This window comes from Hypomesus transpacificus, chromosome 21 (genome assembly GCF_021917145.1).
Source record: "Hypomesus transpacificus isolate Combined female chromosome 21, fHypTra1, whole genome shotgun sequence".
NCBI classification, from domain to species: domain Eukaryota; kingdom Metazoa; phylum Chordata; class Actinopteri; order Osmeriformes; family Osmeridae; genus Hypomesus; species Hypomesus transpacificus.
Genome location: NC_061080.1, coordinates 1,730,995 through 1,744,980, shown reverse-complemented (window position 1 = coordinate 1,744,980; position 13,986 = coordinate 1,730,995). Strand labels below are relative to the sequence as shown.

General features: G+C 44.8%; 2 protein-coding genes and 4 non-coding genes across 7 annotated transcripts; 5 read left to right on the top strand and 1 right to left on the bottom strand.

Moving 5' to 3' along the window:
• Positions 1–4,180: 4,180 nt before the first annotated feature.
• On the top strand, positions 4,181–7,799 carry LOC124483245 (40S ribosomal protein SA). The gene is made up of 8 exons (XM_047043591.1): positions 4,181–4,271; positions 4,820–4,991; positions 5,196–5,314; positions 5,750–5,995; positions 6,664–6,792; positions 7,148–7,316; positions 7,410–7,451; positions 7,638–7,799. Exons 2-8 carry the CDS (start codon positions 4,859–4,861, stop codon positions 7,730–7,732), a joined length of 933 nt encoding a protein of 310 aa, XP_046899547.1. The 5' UTR covers positions 4,181–4,271; positions 4,820–4,858; the 3' UTR covers positions 7,733–7,799.
• Positions 4,599–4,742, top strand: LOC124483778. The gene has a single exon (XR_006957906.1). It is a non-coding gene; the product is annotated as a small nucleolar RNA SNORA62/SNORA6 family (small nucleolar RNA).
• Positions 5,475–5,618, top strand: LOC124483779. The gene has a single exon (XR_006957908.1). It is a non-coding gene; the product is annotated as a small nucleolar RNA SNORA62/SNORA6 family (small nucleolar RNA).
• LOC124483780 lies at positions 6,091–6,234 on the top strand. Its single transcript, XR_006957909.1, has one exon. It is a non-coding gene; the product is annotated as a small nucleolar RNA SNORA62/SNORA6 family (small nucleolar RNA).
• Positions 7,800–7,886: 87 nt separating the features above from the next.
• ttc26 (tetratricopeptide repeat domain 26) lies at positions 7,887–13,814 on the top strand. Of its 2 annotated transcripts, XM_047043566.1 has the most exons (18): positions 8,221–8,611; positions 8,709–8,849; positions 8,976–9,068; positions 9,189–9,303; positions 9,397–9,446; positions 9,618–9,763; positions 9,921–10,092; positions 10,195–10,269; positions 10,432–10,534; positions 11,081–11,136; positions 11,290–11,343; positions 11,536–11,599; positions 11,710–11,798; positions 12,151–12,234; positions 12,348–12,417; positions 12,574–12,680; positions 12,996–13,129; positions 13,464–13,814. In XM_047043566.1, the coding sequence occupies exons 1-18, from the start codon at positions 8,609–8,611 to the stop codon at positions 13,576–13,578; spliced, it is 1,671 nt and encodes a 556-aa protein (XP_046899522.1). In that variant the 5' UTR covers positions 8,221–8,608; the 3' UTR covers positions 13,579–13,814. The 2 variants fall into 2 exon arrangements, with proteins under 2 accessions (XP_046899523.1, XP_046899522.1); XM_047043567.1 differs by lacking the exons at positions 11,290–11,343; positions 12,151–12,234; positions 12,348–12,417; ... (1 more) ...; positions 12,996–13,129; positions 13,464–13,814 and adding an exon at positions 11,239–11,263 and having other exon boundaries at positions 7,887–8,611.
• Positions 7,936–8,008, bottom strand: trnar-ccu. The gene has a single exon. It is a non-coding gene; the product is annotated as a tRNA-Arg (tRNA).
• Positions 13,815–13,986: the final 172 nt, after the last annotated feature.

Sequence of the window (13,986 nt, the reverse complement as noted above, 5' to 3'; positions counted from 1 at the left end):
AAGGCAGTACTGCCCCTAAGCACAGAACAGCACGAATGCAGTATATACCCAGTTAGATAAGTCAATAAGTGTCCGATTCGTCCGGTCGAGGTCGAGTGAAGGTCAAAGTGACTGTGACCTCAGTGGTGTTCTCACCAGGACTGTTTGTTACAGCCCTCTGTGAGGTATTATAATCTAGTATAATGGCCACTGGCAGGAAGGACTTCTAATAGCGCTTCGTTGGGTCTTCAGTCTGGCACTAAAAGGATTTTCCACACCCATGTCATGGACGGTGGTCACACTGTGCTATAATCCCATTGATTCACTACTACAAACCAGTATTCTGCCAGTTCCCTCATTGACACTACTTCTAAAAGTTCAAGTCTTTTATTTGTCAGGTACACGGAACAACACAAGGTCAGACTGGGCACTGAAATTATTAAGACAAGACAACGCAAGCACCTAGCATAACATAACATATAAGTACACAGAACATAATTTACATCTATGCTGAGCTTAAATAAGTGAAACTTCCTAAATAAACAGATAGCAATAACTAATCGACTATACTAACCCTAATACTAAAACCTCCTAAATATACAGATAACAATAAATAATACACTATACTAACCCTAAATGCACATAATACCTATTACAACCCTATAAACTATTCTAACCTAGGTGGAGTACAGTACAATAGTGCAAAATTGCAGATCAGTGACTATGTCAATGACCATGCAGGAGCCTGATGGCGAAGTACAGTGAGGTACAGTAGTGCAATGTTACTGATAGCTAGCTACTCACTCTCTCTCCTCCCTCTCTCTCTCCTCTCTCCTCCCCCTTTCTCCCTCTCTCCTCCCTCTCTCCTCCCTCTCTCCTCCCTCTCTCTCTCCTCTCTCCTCCCCCTTTCTCCCTCTCTCCTCCCTCTCTCCTCCCTCTCTCCTCCCTCTCTCCTCCCTCTCTCCTCCCTCTCTCCTCTCTTCCGCAGGAGAAAGGCCTGAAGGGGTTCTTCCGGGGGGCGGTGCCGCGCTCTCTGAGGCGGACGCTGATGGCCGCCATGGCGTGGACCGTCTACGAGCAGCTGATGGCCCGCATGGGCCTCAAGTCCTGAGGAAGAGGAGGAGGAGGAGGAACAAGTAGAGCCAGAACGTGAACTGATAGAGGGACCGTGGGTCACTTCATATCCTGTGCATGAGGATGTAGGGAGGGAGGTGTAGGTGAAACCTTTCAGTTTTTTTTTTCTCTCCGAGAGACTTGAGTGACTTTTCTGAAACGCTCCCAATAGATGGCAAGAAAAGGTGAACGGACTCACAATGGACATGTCGGCGTGTGTTTTTAGGTGTGTACTCGTGTGAATGTTTGATGTGAACCCTCACACTTGTGTCAACACAGACCTTAAGTGACATTCCTCTTCTGCTGTAAAGTCAACTGACCCCCCTCTCTCACTCCCATCTCTCACTCCTGTCTCTCAATCCTATCTCTCTCTCTCTCTCCATCTCTCTCTCTCTCTCTCTCTCTCCATCTCCTATATTTCTCATCCTATCTCTCTCCCTCCCTATCTCTCTCTCCCTATCTCTCTCTCACTCCTATCTCTCTCTCTTCCCATCTCTCTCTTTGACCTCTGTGGTACTCGGACATCTGAGTAGGGCGTAAATCACTGAAGACCCTGTCACTCGCATTGCCAGTGTGTTGATAGCCTAACCCTAACCAGGTGGCGTTGCGAAAGAACCAATAGCCCAGCTGAAACAACAAGGCGACTCATTCATTTACCTCAGCGAGCAGTCAGCTGACTACACACGATGAGCAAGTGTAGTGACTTATTAATATAGCGACTGTAGCGACTCAGCTAATTTAAGGATTTATTTATTGACCTGCTGATAAACAACTTATCTTTAAGCTTGGACAATCAATATGACGCACAGTGTAGTGTGTTGGCCACAGTAGAGCCATCATTACACAACTATGCTAAGCTAAACTGGCCTCATATCAACCTTACGTTAGCAAATTCTACACACTAAAGGTGCAGTTGTAATGCCCAATGTGCTTTCCTTTCTAGAAAAGATAGGCAGTCTAATCTAGAAATGCAAATCGAAGCCTTTCTGGGATAGGTATAGATAAATAATAATACATTTTCCCATCACAGCAAACCTGCAGAGGCATCTCAACATTGATGTTGGAACAGGCGACTAATGTGAGTGGAAGAGTCCATGTCGATGTTGGAAAGCTGTGTTCTTGGTCGGCCTTTCGTAGTTAATGTAAATACTCATTTCAGCATCGACACTACTTTAATTGCAACAGACTGAACCCATATTTTTGACCTTGATTGCATTGTGACGTTGAAGAAATGTTCTAACTTAAAAGAAGCTATGGTATTATACAGATAGGTTTGTTTTCGAAAAGATCACGGAACTGGAAATGTGGACACGGCTTCTCCGAAACGAGCTCTTCATGGATAAGAGTTGTTTTGGGTTGGAGAGGGTTTATGACTTCAAATGTGTTTGCCAATACAACTCCACAACTTTTGAGTTTTTTTTTTAATTTCTTTGTTTTCACTCACTCATACAAACTGGTTTTAGTGAAGGATGCTGGTTAGATACAATACCCTTTTGACTGCAAGTCCTGGATAGAACTCTCAGATGGGAGTGGAAACGCACTTTAGTAATAGAAACATTCATTAATAAACCCATGTGAAGGCTGGTGGGGTAGGGGTGGCGTGCTTGACTGTTTTAGAAGTTTCCAACAGCCCTGGTGTCTGTTTTTGCAGTATTGTAACACAAACTTCTTACCAAACTGTGCTGTGTGCCGTAACTGGAGACGTGTACATGTTTGCCTTGCTGATAACAATTATTAGCAGCCATCAGTATTGTCCTACATGTGATATTGTGACTATATTTGGTCATGGGTTTGGAGATATTTTGTCCGTGCTTGTGGTTGCTCAGACCAACGCTGTGCCTGTTTTATGTGTATAAATTGTCCTCTTTTTTCTTTTTTAAAGAAAAATATACCTCTGTTCTCATCTTTGATCTTGACAATAGGCTATGTAGGGTTTCGGTTAGCGGGAGTCTCTGTCAAGGGACGTCTTAAAAGTGTTTTGAGGTTTCAAACTACAATTCTCTTTCCTGCACACACCACCTTAATGTCGCCCAAACACAAAGTGACAGCTGAATCCTCTCTGCTCACAACGCAGTGGTCCTCACGTCCTCCTGGTGAGACGGGCATCTCTCTGGACAGCCCCAGAGCTCACTGTGAATGTAGACTAGAGCATGCCTGGAACAGACCCCGGCATTGTCTGGGTCACTCTGATAGGCCCATGCTGACATGGACAGAGCCAGTCATAGGGTCAGACAACCTGTCAGTCTGATCACTCAGGGGAACAGATTATGCAGTTTAATCCAACGTCATATCTTTCAAAGTAAAACCTTCACAATTGGTAGGGTCATTTTTCCTGTGACTTCAGATGATACTTTTAACTTCTGACAGTTTTACATTACTGCAGTCAAACTAGATGAATTTCAATGCCAGACAGTATATTTTGACATAGAAATGTATCGCATAGGCTTCTGTCAATCCCTGACAAGGACACTGTTGCACAGAGCAAGAGAGAGAGGGAGTAAGAGAGGCTCTACTGGCAGAAAACTGAGATAACATATCAAAGTAAGGCGTTATCAGGAGACTTTGGCTCATTTTAATGGGGTTTCAGATTGTATGGTTGAGACTTCCTGCTTTCCCTCTATTCTCTGTCGCTCTCTCCGGAATGTGTCTCATATTTTAGGTAGCTTGGGACTAATCCTCTCGTTGTAGAAAGCATTGATACAATTCTAAAGGCAGTGCAGGATTTCTAAAATCCTTTCTATCACTACTATTCAAATGTAGGAACATATTTGCATCTCTATGGATGACATCATGAATGAACAGTTTATGGATCCTATGTGGTATTATGTCCTTAGTTTAATACAGAGTAGTCAATAGAAACTGCATCCCAAGTGGTCAAACTGTTTTAAATGTCCAGTCTGTAGCCTTTTAATCGTGGTCTTTCGAGAAGAAATGGTCTGAAATTGGAACTAAAATGACATTTGTGACAGTTCCCTTGCCGTCGATTTAATCATGCTTGAACTCTAACTACTTGTTTGCCATCTAGTGACTATTTTTTAAACTGCTTTTACCCTGAAAGTCATTTACGAAAGAGGAAATGAAAAGCGATTGGAGGATATTACAGTATAAAAAGGACGTCATATCCTTACACCGCCCTCTTTTACCGTAAGGTACAGAACTCCATACGGCGTTGTCTCGTGGTGAGAAAAATATTTGTAATTTTATTATTTAAACAATAGCGGAAATAGTCAACGCTACTATGATACTTACCGCAATTAACATTTGTACTGCAACTGCTAGTATTAGTGATATTGCTGCCTTAACTAAGTCTAATTTCACGTTAGTCAAATAGGCCGAAAATCAACCACGCAGAATGGCTCGCTTAGCTACCAACCTAGCTAACCCAGAAAACTCTAGCTTAGCCTCTGGACTGCACATACTTTTGAGCTAACAATTATGAATACGTACTTTCCTCTTCATAATCTCAAGCATCTCGTTGTATAAAAAAACGTTTAGCTGCGATTTGAACAGCACGCTATTAAAACCTAATACTGAGGCCAATCGGTGTTGTGGTGTCGGAAGTGTGCTATAGTGACCTGGCCCGGTTTTCGCTAACACCATGAGGGCTCATGCCCCATGACTGGCGTTTGATAGTGACCTGAGCCACATTTTAAACGGCTGACTTTCAGTCTCTCTGAATGTTCCATCATACAGACGTCATGCTCACCCGCGTTTCTATCTCCTCCAGCTCTCCCACTAAACTCGTAACTTAGGGAAAGTGGTCACGATGTCCGGAGGTCTGGATGTGCTGCAGATGAAGGAGGAGGATGTGCTCAAGTTCCTGGCAGCAGGAACGCATCTGGGAGGTACCAATATGGACTTCCAGATGGAGCACTACGTGTACAAGAGGAAGTGCGACGGTGAGTTCCCGATCTCAACTAACAAATACGTCCAGTTGATGTCAATAATCCTTGCAAAACGTCCAACCTAGCTTTCAAACATTGGCTCTCTGCGTCTCCATCTGAAACTGGGATCTAGTTTGTAATCATGCCATTTATTACTGACTGTGGATCGGTTATTGAAGGGTCAATAGAAACCAGAGTATTTGTTGTCTTCTGTCTCAGGCGTGTACATCATCAATCTGAAGAAGACATGGGAGAAGCTGCTGCTGGCTGCCCGCGCCATCGTAGCCATCGAGAACCCAGCTGACGTTTGTGTCATCTCTTCCAGGAACACTGGACAGGTATGATGTATGTACTTGAACCCCCGCCCACCCTCACCGGCAGCAATAAATGGCATTTACAATGTGATCAAACGCTTCCATGTGTTATATACACGCTTTTAAAGTTGTTTGCTGTGAAGATGGTAACCAAGCATTACGGGTTAAGTGTTGGTATAGGTTTACAGCACTCTATTAAAACTTGGCACCAAGGTCAGTTGGTGTTCAAGTGTCGGAAGTGTGCCATAGTGACCTGGCCGGGTTTTCGCTAACACCATGAGGGCCCATGCCCCATGACTGGGGTTTGATAGTGACCTGAGCCACATTACCCAACTATTAACCTACAGCGAACTGTTAAGGGACAGACTGCTTGTAGATCCTGTGAACATGAATAGAACCGCATGGTTGGTGTGCTCAACCATGGCCCCTAACTGCCTGCTCCTTGTCCCTGGTCTTCAGAGGGCTGTGCTGAAGTTTGCCTCGGCCACTGGCTCCACCACCTTCCATGGCCGCTTCACCCCTGGTACCTTCACCAATCAGATTCAGGCGGCCTTCAGGGAGCCCCGCCTCCTGATCGTCACGGACCCCCGTGCCGACCACCAGCCTCTGACGGAGGCTTCCTACGTCAACATCCCCACCATCGCCCTGTGCAACACGGACTCCCCGCTGAGATACGTGGACATTGCCATCCCTTGCAACAACAAGGTACGGATTCAGACAACTGTTTGGATGGAGGTCGGCTACTGTGCAAATGTGTGGGTCATGTTTCTCATTACTTTTGGAATGCGTGTTGTGAAAAAAAAGCACTCTATTAAAACTTGGCACCAAGGTCAGTTGGTGTTCAAGTGTCGGAAGTGTGCCATAGTGACCTGGCCGGGTTTTCGCTAACACCATGAGGGCCCATGCCCCATGACTGGCGTTTGATAGTGACCTGAGCCACAAGAATCACCTGCTTCTGTCAATTGGAAGCATGGTTCTTTTTTACCAATGGGAATCAGCTATTCCTAAGACTCGTGAGGGCTAATTGTGGGTTTTGAATGCGTCTTTTCCACTCACCTAAATTCCTTCAATTTAAGTACCATCCCAGTTCCAGGCAGTAGTCAATTTACAGGGAAACATTTCAGCCCACTAAATCTGTTTACTTGCAGTGACAAAAGCTACATTTATCATGACATGGCACATTCTCTTTAGGACCACATGGTTTGGCCAGTATTCTCACACTGCATGGCATTGTCTAGCTCGTCCTGTGGTATACCATGCAGTTGTCCTAGCAACACATTCATGCATGCATCTTTGAAAGATCCCAAATCTTCCAAAGGCTCGGAACTCATTGATTTGATTGGCAATTGGTAACCGTTGGTCGTCTGCTACAGGGTCACCACTCTGTGGGTCTGATGTGGTGGATGCTGTCCAGGGAGGTGCTGAGGATGAGGGGCACTATCTCCAGGGAGCATCCCTGGGAAGTCATGCCTGACCTGTACTTCTACAGGGACCCTGAAGAGGTAGCGTCAATACACCACGCTGTGCATTGCACGTACACTCTCCCCATACACGCCTGCCTTACGAGGGCTTTGATCAATAAGGGGAGCTTTGACCCCATCCCCCTTCAAAAAAGCACTTGCTTTGCCTGCTCAGTGGCTGGGTAAGTTGTCGTAGAAGGGAAAAGTGAGCACGCCATCACTGGTGGGTGAGGTGGCAGTCTTTATCTTGTACTGTACAATCTCAATCAGTGATGGTACAATTCATCATTTAATAAAGAAAAATAGAAAAAATGCCTGTTTTGGGAGCTTCAAATGCCAGGCTTTGGGATCCCTGAGCTTAGTCCAGGATCTCACCACTTCTTCGTCCGGGTTTCAGATTGAGAAGGAGGAGCAGGCTGCGGCTGAGAAGGCCGTGGGGAAGGAGGAGTTCCAGGGCGAGTGGACCGCTCCCCAGGCTGACTTCGCCCAGCCCGAGGTGGCCGACTGGTCCGAGGGTGTACCGGTCCCATCTGTGCCCATCCAGCCGTTCCCTGCTGCCGGCGAGGGTAAGGCCCCGCTGACCATGATGTGTGTTTGGTGTGCCACGCTTTTTCTGTTTGTACAAGTCTGTGGTCTGACTGGGTTTGTCTTCTGTCCAGGTGCCCCTGCGAAGGCCCCAGCTGCCACTGAAGGGTTCTCTGGTAAGTCACGTTGGTGATTCTAAGTGAATGTTTTGACTGCCCAACATGTTCTGTAAAAGCCTGTTTTAATATTTAAAATTTGAGATTGGGCAGGTTTTGACTCTGATCGGGAGCAGTAAAATGGTGCAGGTGCAAATTGGGCTAAATCTTCGTGTGGCTAGCCTAACAATTTGTTTTGTCCTACAGAGGATTGGAGCGCCCAGACCGCCACCGAGGATTGGTCTGCTGCCCCTACTGCCCAGACGTCTGAGTGGGGTGGTGCCTCTTCTGATTGGCCGTAAATGCTGTCCTTTACACAAGAATAAAGCAGTGCTATGAGCTTTGGTCAATAAACTTGGTTAATTGCTATTGAGTGTTTGTCCATTTAATTTGGGTGTAATCTGGGATGGTTCAGATACTTCTAGTGTCAAATTAATGTTGGGTTGCACAATTAAATGCATCTCTTATTCAAATTAATGTGACTATATAACTGGGAAAACACAACCACCCCAGATGGGACTCGAACCCACAATCCCTGGCTTAGGAGGCCAGTGCCTTATCCATTAGGCCACTGGGGCAGAGACATCAGTTGTATGAACAATTTAGATTCACTAAGTCTTATAGTGTAGTTGGGTTGATAACGAAGGAAATATTAATAATTATATTAACATTATATAATACCTACGAGTTTGCGTTATATCTTGTATGTATAAATGTACATTTATTCTAACGCAAACACCACTAATCCAATATAACAGATCGCTACTTAATGATTGGTTGCTTAGCAACAGTAGCTCACACCCACAGCTGCTAATCCACTAAACAAATGATTGTAGCTACAATAGCTAACTAGCTAGTTTACCCAGCAACCTGGCTGGCTAACCTTTGTTATATCAGACAGGTAGTCCATCATTTTACGTTAAAACAATGCTTTCTTAAGGATAATCAGCTACAGTAGACCAGGTTGACAGGGCTAGCCAACACATTTGTCAGCTAACGGCATAGTTTGCACTAGCTACAGTACACCTTTCGCTAGCTAGCTACTGTAGCTAGTGGTGATGGTGAGGTAAAACTTAAACTAGCCCCAACAAGACCAGCGTTGCTGATTATCGCATCTCAAAATCTCTTCGTGAAACCCCTCTTAATGTACATGGAAAAGTAATCATCAGTGACCCATCATGGTAAGTGTTCTGATTAGTTTGAAATTAACTTGTGATCGCTAAGCTAGTAGCTATGCGTAGTGGTACCTAGTTGCAATGTCTCGTTTTTATGTCTCAGATTCTGTCCCGAGTGAAACCAGCTGTTGGAGGCGCAGCTCCCATCACTGTCAGCGAGAAGAAAAACAAGGGCAAGAAGATACCCCGAGTGGAAGACTACCTGAACCAAAGGGACTACCTGGGAGCACAGACTTTGTTAGAAGTACGTTATCCACTAGCACACACGGTGAAGTATCCCATACCTTACCATTTTTTCAAGAAAAAATAGACTGTCATCATGCCAAAAGTTACACGAAAAAACACATATCTGAATGATCTGATCATCTAGTTTCAACGTGATGTTGGTGAGCGAGAGGAGCATGCAGACCTGTGGATTGGCTACTGTGCTTTTCACTTGGGTGATTACAAGAGAGCTATGGAGGTAATGCATCGTGTTTGTGACAGAACGGGAGCACACACCTGCATGTCGATATCGTGTAATGGGTATATGTGAAATGTGTGGTTTCAGTGTACCAATAGTGCTACAACATCTTTGTGCTAGGAATACAGGTCCTTGACGGTCAGCCCAGACAGTCCAGAGGAGGTATGGGTGCTCCTGGCATGTACACTCTTTTTCCTGGGGCTTTACAGAGAGGCTGAGGAGGCTGCATCCAAGGGTAGTATTCAATGCATCTTCACACGAACCCTATACGTTGTAGCCGTGTGTTTGTGTTGACCAAAATGTGCACTTTTTTGTCTCCGTCCCGCAGCCCCAAAATGTCCCCTTCAGAACCGACTCCTCTTCCACTTGGCTCACAAGGTTGGGAAAAGAGACTCATTGTTTGTTTTAATCTGTCCTCCACTCTCGTCACTTTCTATCCTCGTGCAGTCCCCCCAGAAACAATACAGAGGATTCCATTTTGCGAATGGAGCTGCCGGGTCTCTCTTAACATGTCAAATAAAGAGAACGCGTCTTCTTCCCCATCCTCAGTTCAACGATGAGAAGAAGCTGATGAGTTTCCACCAGAACCTGGAGGACGTGACTGAGGACCAGCTGAGCCTGGCCTCCATCCACTACATGCGCTCCCACTACCAGGAGGCCATCGACATCTACAAACGCATCCTGCTACAGAACAGGTGCTGTACCAGTCAGCACACGCACACACGCTTGAAATGTGTGGAGCAGTCAAGAGCAGGAAGAGCAGGATAGTATGAAGCTAGAACCAGAGAAACTGGATTTTGTAACAAATCTTTGTACGTTTGTATTGTTTTTTTTTTTTTTACAAACCTGCAGGGAGTTCCTTGCTCTGAATGTGTACGTCGCCCTGTGTTACTACAAGCTCGACTACTACGACGTGTCTCAGGAGGTCCTAGCGGTGTATCTGCAGAGCATCCCCGAGTCTACCATCGCCCTCAACCTCAAGGCCTGCAACCACTTTAGACTCTACAATGGCAAGGCAGCAGAGGTGAAGCCACCATGACACCCAAAACGCCCAGCGACGCCACGACATATTCCGACCTAACCTTAACCTCTTTTGTTGTATTGCTTTTGTCTTTGGTTCTCTCAGGCGGAGTTAAAGAACCTCATAGATATCTCCTCCTGCTCCTTTGAGTTTGCTAAGGAGCTTATCAGGCATAACCTGGTAAGCTTCTCAAATACTGCTGTGTGTGTGTGTCTGTATGTATGTGTGGGTGTGTGTCTGTGTGTGTGTGTGTCTGTATGTCCTCTGTGTTCGTCAGTGAACCATAATCCCCATCCCTGGTATGGATCACTCAGGGTGTGTGTGTGTGTTTCTCCTCTCCAGGTGGTGTTTCGTGGAGGGGAGGGCGCTCTCCAGGTGCTGCCCCCCCTGATAGATGTCATATCTGAAGCCAGGCTCAACCTGGTCATCTACTATCTCCGACAAGGTGGGACCTTGGGAAGCCATGCTACAGCCAAACGCACCCATGTCTAAAGGCTAACTAATTGTGTTGGGGGGAGATGGGGGGGGGGCAGTTGCCCAGCAAAGCCTTTTCCGCCGCATGGATGGAAAGGCTATAGGTTACATTGACATTTTTCGATTTTATTCATTGAGCAGATGCTTTCATCCAAAGCCTCTTAGAAATTGTGCAAATAGAAAGTTCAGCTCTAGATCAAGGATCCAAAGTGTGAAGTTCTAACAGTATTTCGAGTCATGGTCTGTACTTACTAGCCTCTTTGCAAATAAACCAGTAGTGCGTAGTGTTACAGCAAAATCAACACCTTACTGTAAGTGGAACGTCAAACCCTTTCATGGGTGCAGTCTCGGCAGACTGTAAAACAACAGGATCTCAAATTTAACATTGAGAGAAGAGAGACGAATTCGCAGGAACATAATTTGCAGGTTACGTAAGATGTTGTTGTTGTGTGGGTGTGTGTGTCATCACTGGCTCATCAAGGACCTGAATTGTGGACTAACCTAGACTATATTTCAGATGACGTTCAAGAGGCTTACAACCTTATAAAAGACTTGGAGCCAACCACACCACAGGTGAATTTTTTTTTTTTTTTTCCCGGTCTTCCTCTTGTTGTGCTCTGACTCATAGCTTCCCTATTTGGGGCCATATCCAGATGTCGCCATCTTGCTTGTCAGGTTGCCGGTTTGTTACCAAATCCTTGTAAGTACCCCATTTTCTTCTTCTAGGAATACATTTTAAAAGGAGTAGTGAATGCTGCGCTGGGTCAAGAAATTGGATCTGTGAGTAGATATCTTCTTTTTTTTTTTTTTACCAACCCTTAAAAAAACAACCCTCATTATGTTACAGCATATTTTAACCACACGGCTGGCGCTATTAGAGTATCTATTTAAAACGTCTGCCCTTAATCTCTCTGTCTGTTCCAAGAAGATTGAATATATCTCCTCTATACTTTGCTGTGTCTCGTGTTACAGCGGGATCATTTGAAAATTGCCCAACAGTTCTTCCAGTTGGTCGGAGGCTCTGCCAGTGAATGTGGTAAATGGCACATTTTTTGTGTTACCACGTTTCGCTGCATACGGATCAACGTGTGAGAGAATGTGGGAGCGTATGTGTTCCTGATGCAGCCATGTGTGTTCTCTATGCAGACACCATCCCAGGCAGACAGTGCATGGCCTCCTGCTTCTTCCTGCTGGGGCAGTTTGAGGATGTGTTGATCTACCTCAACTCAGTCAAGGTCCGTCTGTCTACGCAACAGCGATATCTTACGTTTATTGATTTATTATTTATTTTTGACATTTGTTCATCGAGCAGATACTTTTTGTCCAAAGTGGTGTATAAAGGTGCACAAAGTACAGTCTAGGAGATCATCAAGATCTGGGAATGCTCAGTTCTAAGTGTATTAAAGTGGTTAACGCCAAGGGACCGTGTGTGTTTACAAGGCACGACTCAACAATAACAACAACCCATTCACCGCCTTTCCCCCCACATCCGCATGGCGAACGTCAATCACACCTGATCTAAGACTGTGGTGGGATGTTTAGGATTTGCGTGAAAGTGAAACTAATGTCTCGCGTACAATTTCACAGAGTTATTTTTACAACGAGGAAACGTTCAATTTCAACTACGCCCAGGCCAAGGCTGCCTTGGGGAATTACAAAGAAGCAGAGGAGGTATTCCAGTTGACATTGACGTTTGGAAACAACATAATCTCTCTGCACAAATGTCCAAATCTGTGGGAGTATGAACATGCGACGGGTGTTTTTTTGTTTTGTCCCTCTTTTAGATATTTCAGCTGATTGAGAGTGAGAAGATCAAGAGTGACTATGTTTACCTGAGCTGGCTAGCGCGTTGCTGTATGTACACACAGCTTTTGTATCACGCTTCAATTTCACATCCGTGCTTGATTTTTTTTCTGTGTGAAAAGGTGTTTCCTGAAATGTTTACTATTGTTTAAAATGGAGTGTTTCTGTCTCTCTCTCTCTCTCTCTCTCTCTCTCTCTCTCTCTCAGACATCATGAATCAGAAAGGGCGTCTAGCTTGGGAGCTGTATCTGAAGATGGGTACTTCCTCAGAGTCCTTCAGTCTCTTACAACTCATAGCCAACGAGTGCTACAAGGTGCTCCACACACAAACCTTCCACGCCGAACCAGACTAGATTTGATTTACCGTTGCAACCACAATACAATTTGACTGAGATTACTGTCAAAATACTGAGATGTGCGGGATGATGGCATCATTTTCTAACCCTAACCTTTTAATATGTGTTCTTAATGTATTTGACTCTTAAACTAGGTCTGGGTTAAATGTGCTGTACTCCCCCTGCCTTTACGCTCAGTCCCATTATGATGCTCCTTCCTGTGTATACCATGGCAGCAGAATGGCAGCGTGTCTGCTCACTGTGACACAGCATTGTCTTTGTCTTTGGTCTCAGATGGGCCAGTTCTACTATGCAGCCAAGGCCTTTGACGCTCTGGAGAAACTCGATCCCGGTTCCAACTACTGGGAAGGCAAGAGAGGGGCCTGCGTGGGAATCTTCCAGCTCATTCTGGCAGGCAGGGAGTCCAAGTAGGTTTCGGATCCCTGCGTGTGCTGCTCGTCAACGTTTTCCGTTTGTTGTTCATGACAAAACCGTTGTATGGTTTCTTGGGCCCACTTAAGGAGCCAATCAAAAGGAAGAGGTCATATGTCATACACAAGACCACAGGGAGTAAGTCCTACATAGTAGCGCAGTAGTTCCTGATGTAAAGAGTTAACAGTTCTCTCAATATATGGAAGTGCTATGCCACTATGCAGTCGTTGAGCTGTTCCCTGTTCTCCTGATCTGTTACATACATGACCTCTCATGTTGACTTGTTCTGTCTATGTTCCCTGGTGCTAATCCCTGTGGTGTGGTCCATAGGGAGACCCTGAAGGAGGTTCTGCCCCTGCTACGCAGCACGGGGAACCCCCAGGTGGAGTACATCATCAGGACTCTGAGGAAGTGGGCCAAAGACAACAGGGTTTCATTATCATAACAACCATTTTGTGTCATAATTACATGCTCCGTTTATCCGTAAATATTATGCACTTCTTACTGGCTCGATACCTTCTTGTTTTCTCCTTTAGAATCAATGTATTTATTCATTGCATCATATGGAATGTAATCATGTGCCAATACATTGTGTATGTTTTTTACACAAAAATAATGATGGTATATTTGTATTGTAAACTCATTTTACGTGAAAGTATTAAATGGTATTCTTTGATAGCTTGAGTTTTGTTGATTGAATTATTGTTCCCAATATATTTAATTGTTAATGTTATAATACATTAACAATTATATAATGTATACAAAAACATATATATAATGTGGTGATATATATGTTTTTTTAATGTTAATTTAAGGTTCTGTGAATGTAAGATCTAAGCACAGTATGGACGCG

Excerpts from the sequence above, each read along its gene's own strand:
- LOC124483245 (XM_047043591.1), top strand. The coding sequence starts at position 4,859 with ATGTCCGGAGGTCTGGATGTGCTGCAGATGAAGGAGGAGGATGTGCTC. Across the intron at positions 6,793-7,147 it reads TCTACAGGGACCCTGAAGAG|ATTGAGAAGGAGGAGCAGGC; the intron begins GTAGCGTCAATA and ends TCCGGGTTTCAG. Across the intron at positions 7,452-7,637 it reads TGCCACTGAAGGGTTCTCTG|AGGATTGGAGCGCCCAGACC; the intron begins GTAAGTCACGTT and ends TTTGTCCTACAG.
- ttc26 (XM_047043566.1), top strand. Across the intron at positions 9,069-9,188 it reads ATTACAAGAGAGCTATGGAG|GAATACAGGTCCTTGACGGT; the intron begins GTAATGCATCGT and ends TCTTTGTGCTAG. Across the intron at positions 12,235-12,347 it reads ATTACAAAGAAGCAGAGGAG|ATATTTCAGCTGATTGAGAG; the intron begins GTATTCCAGTTG and ends TCCCTCTTTTAG.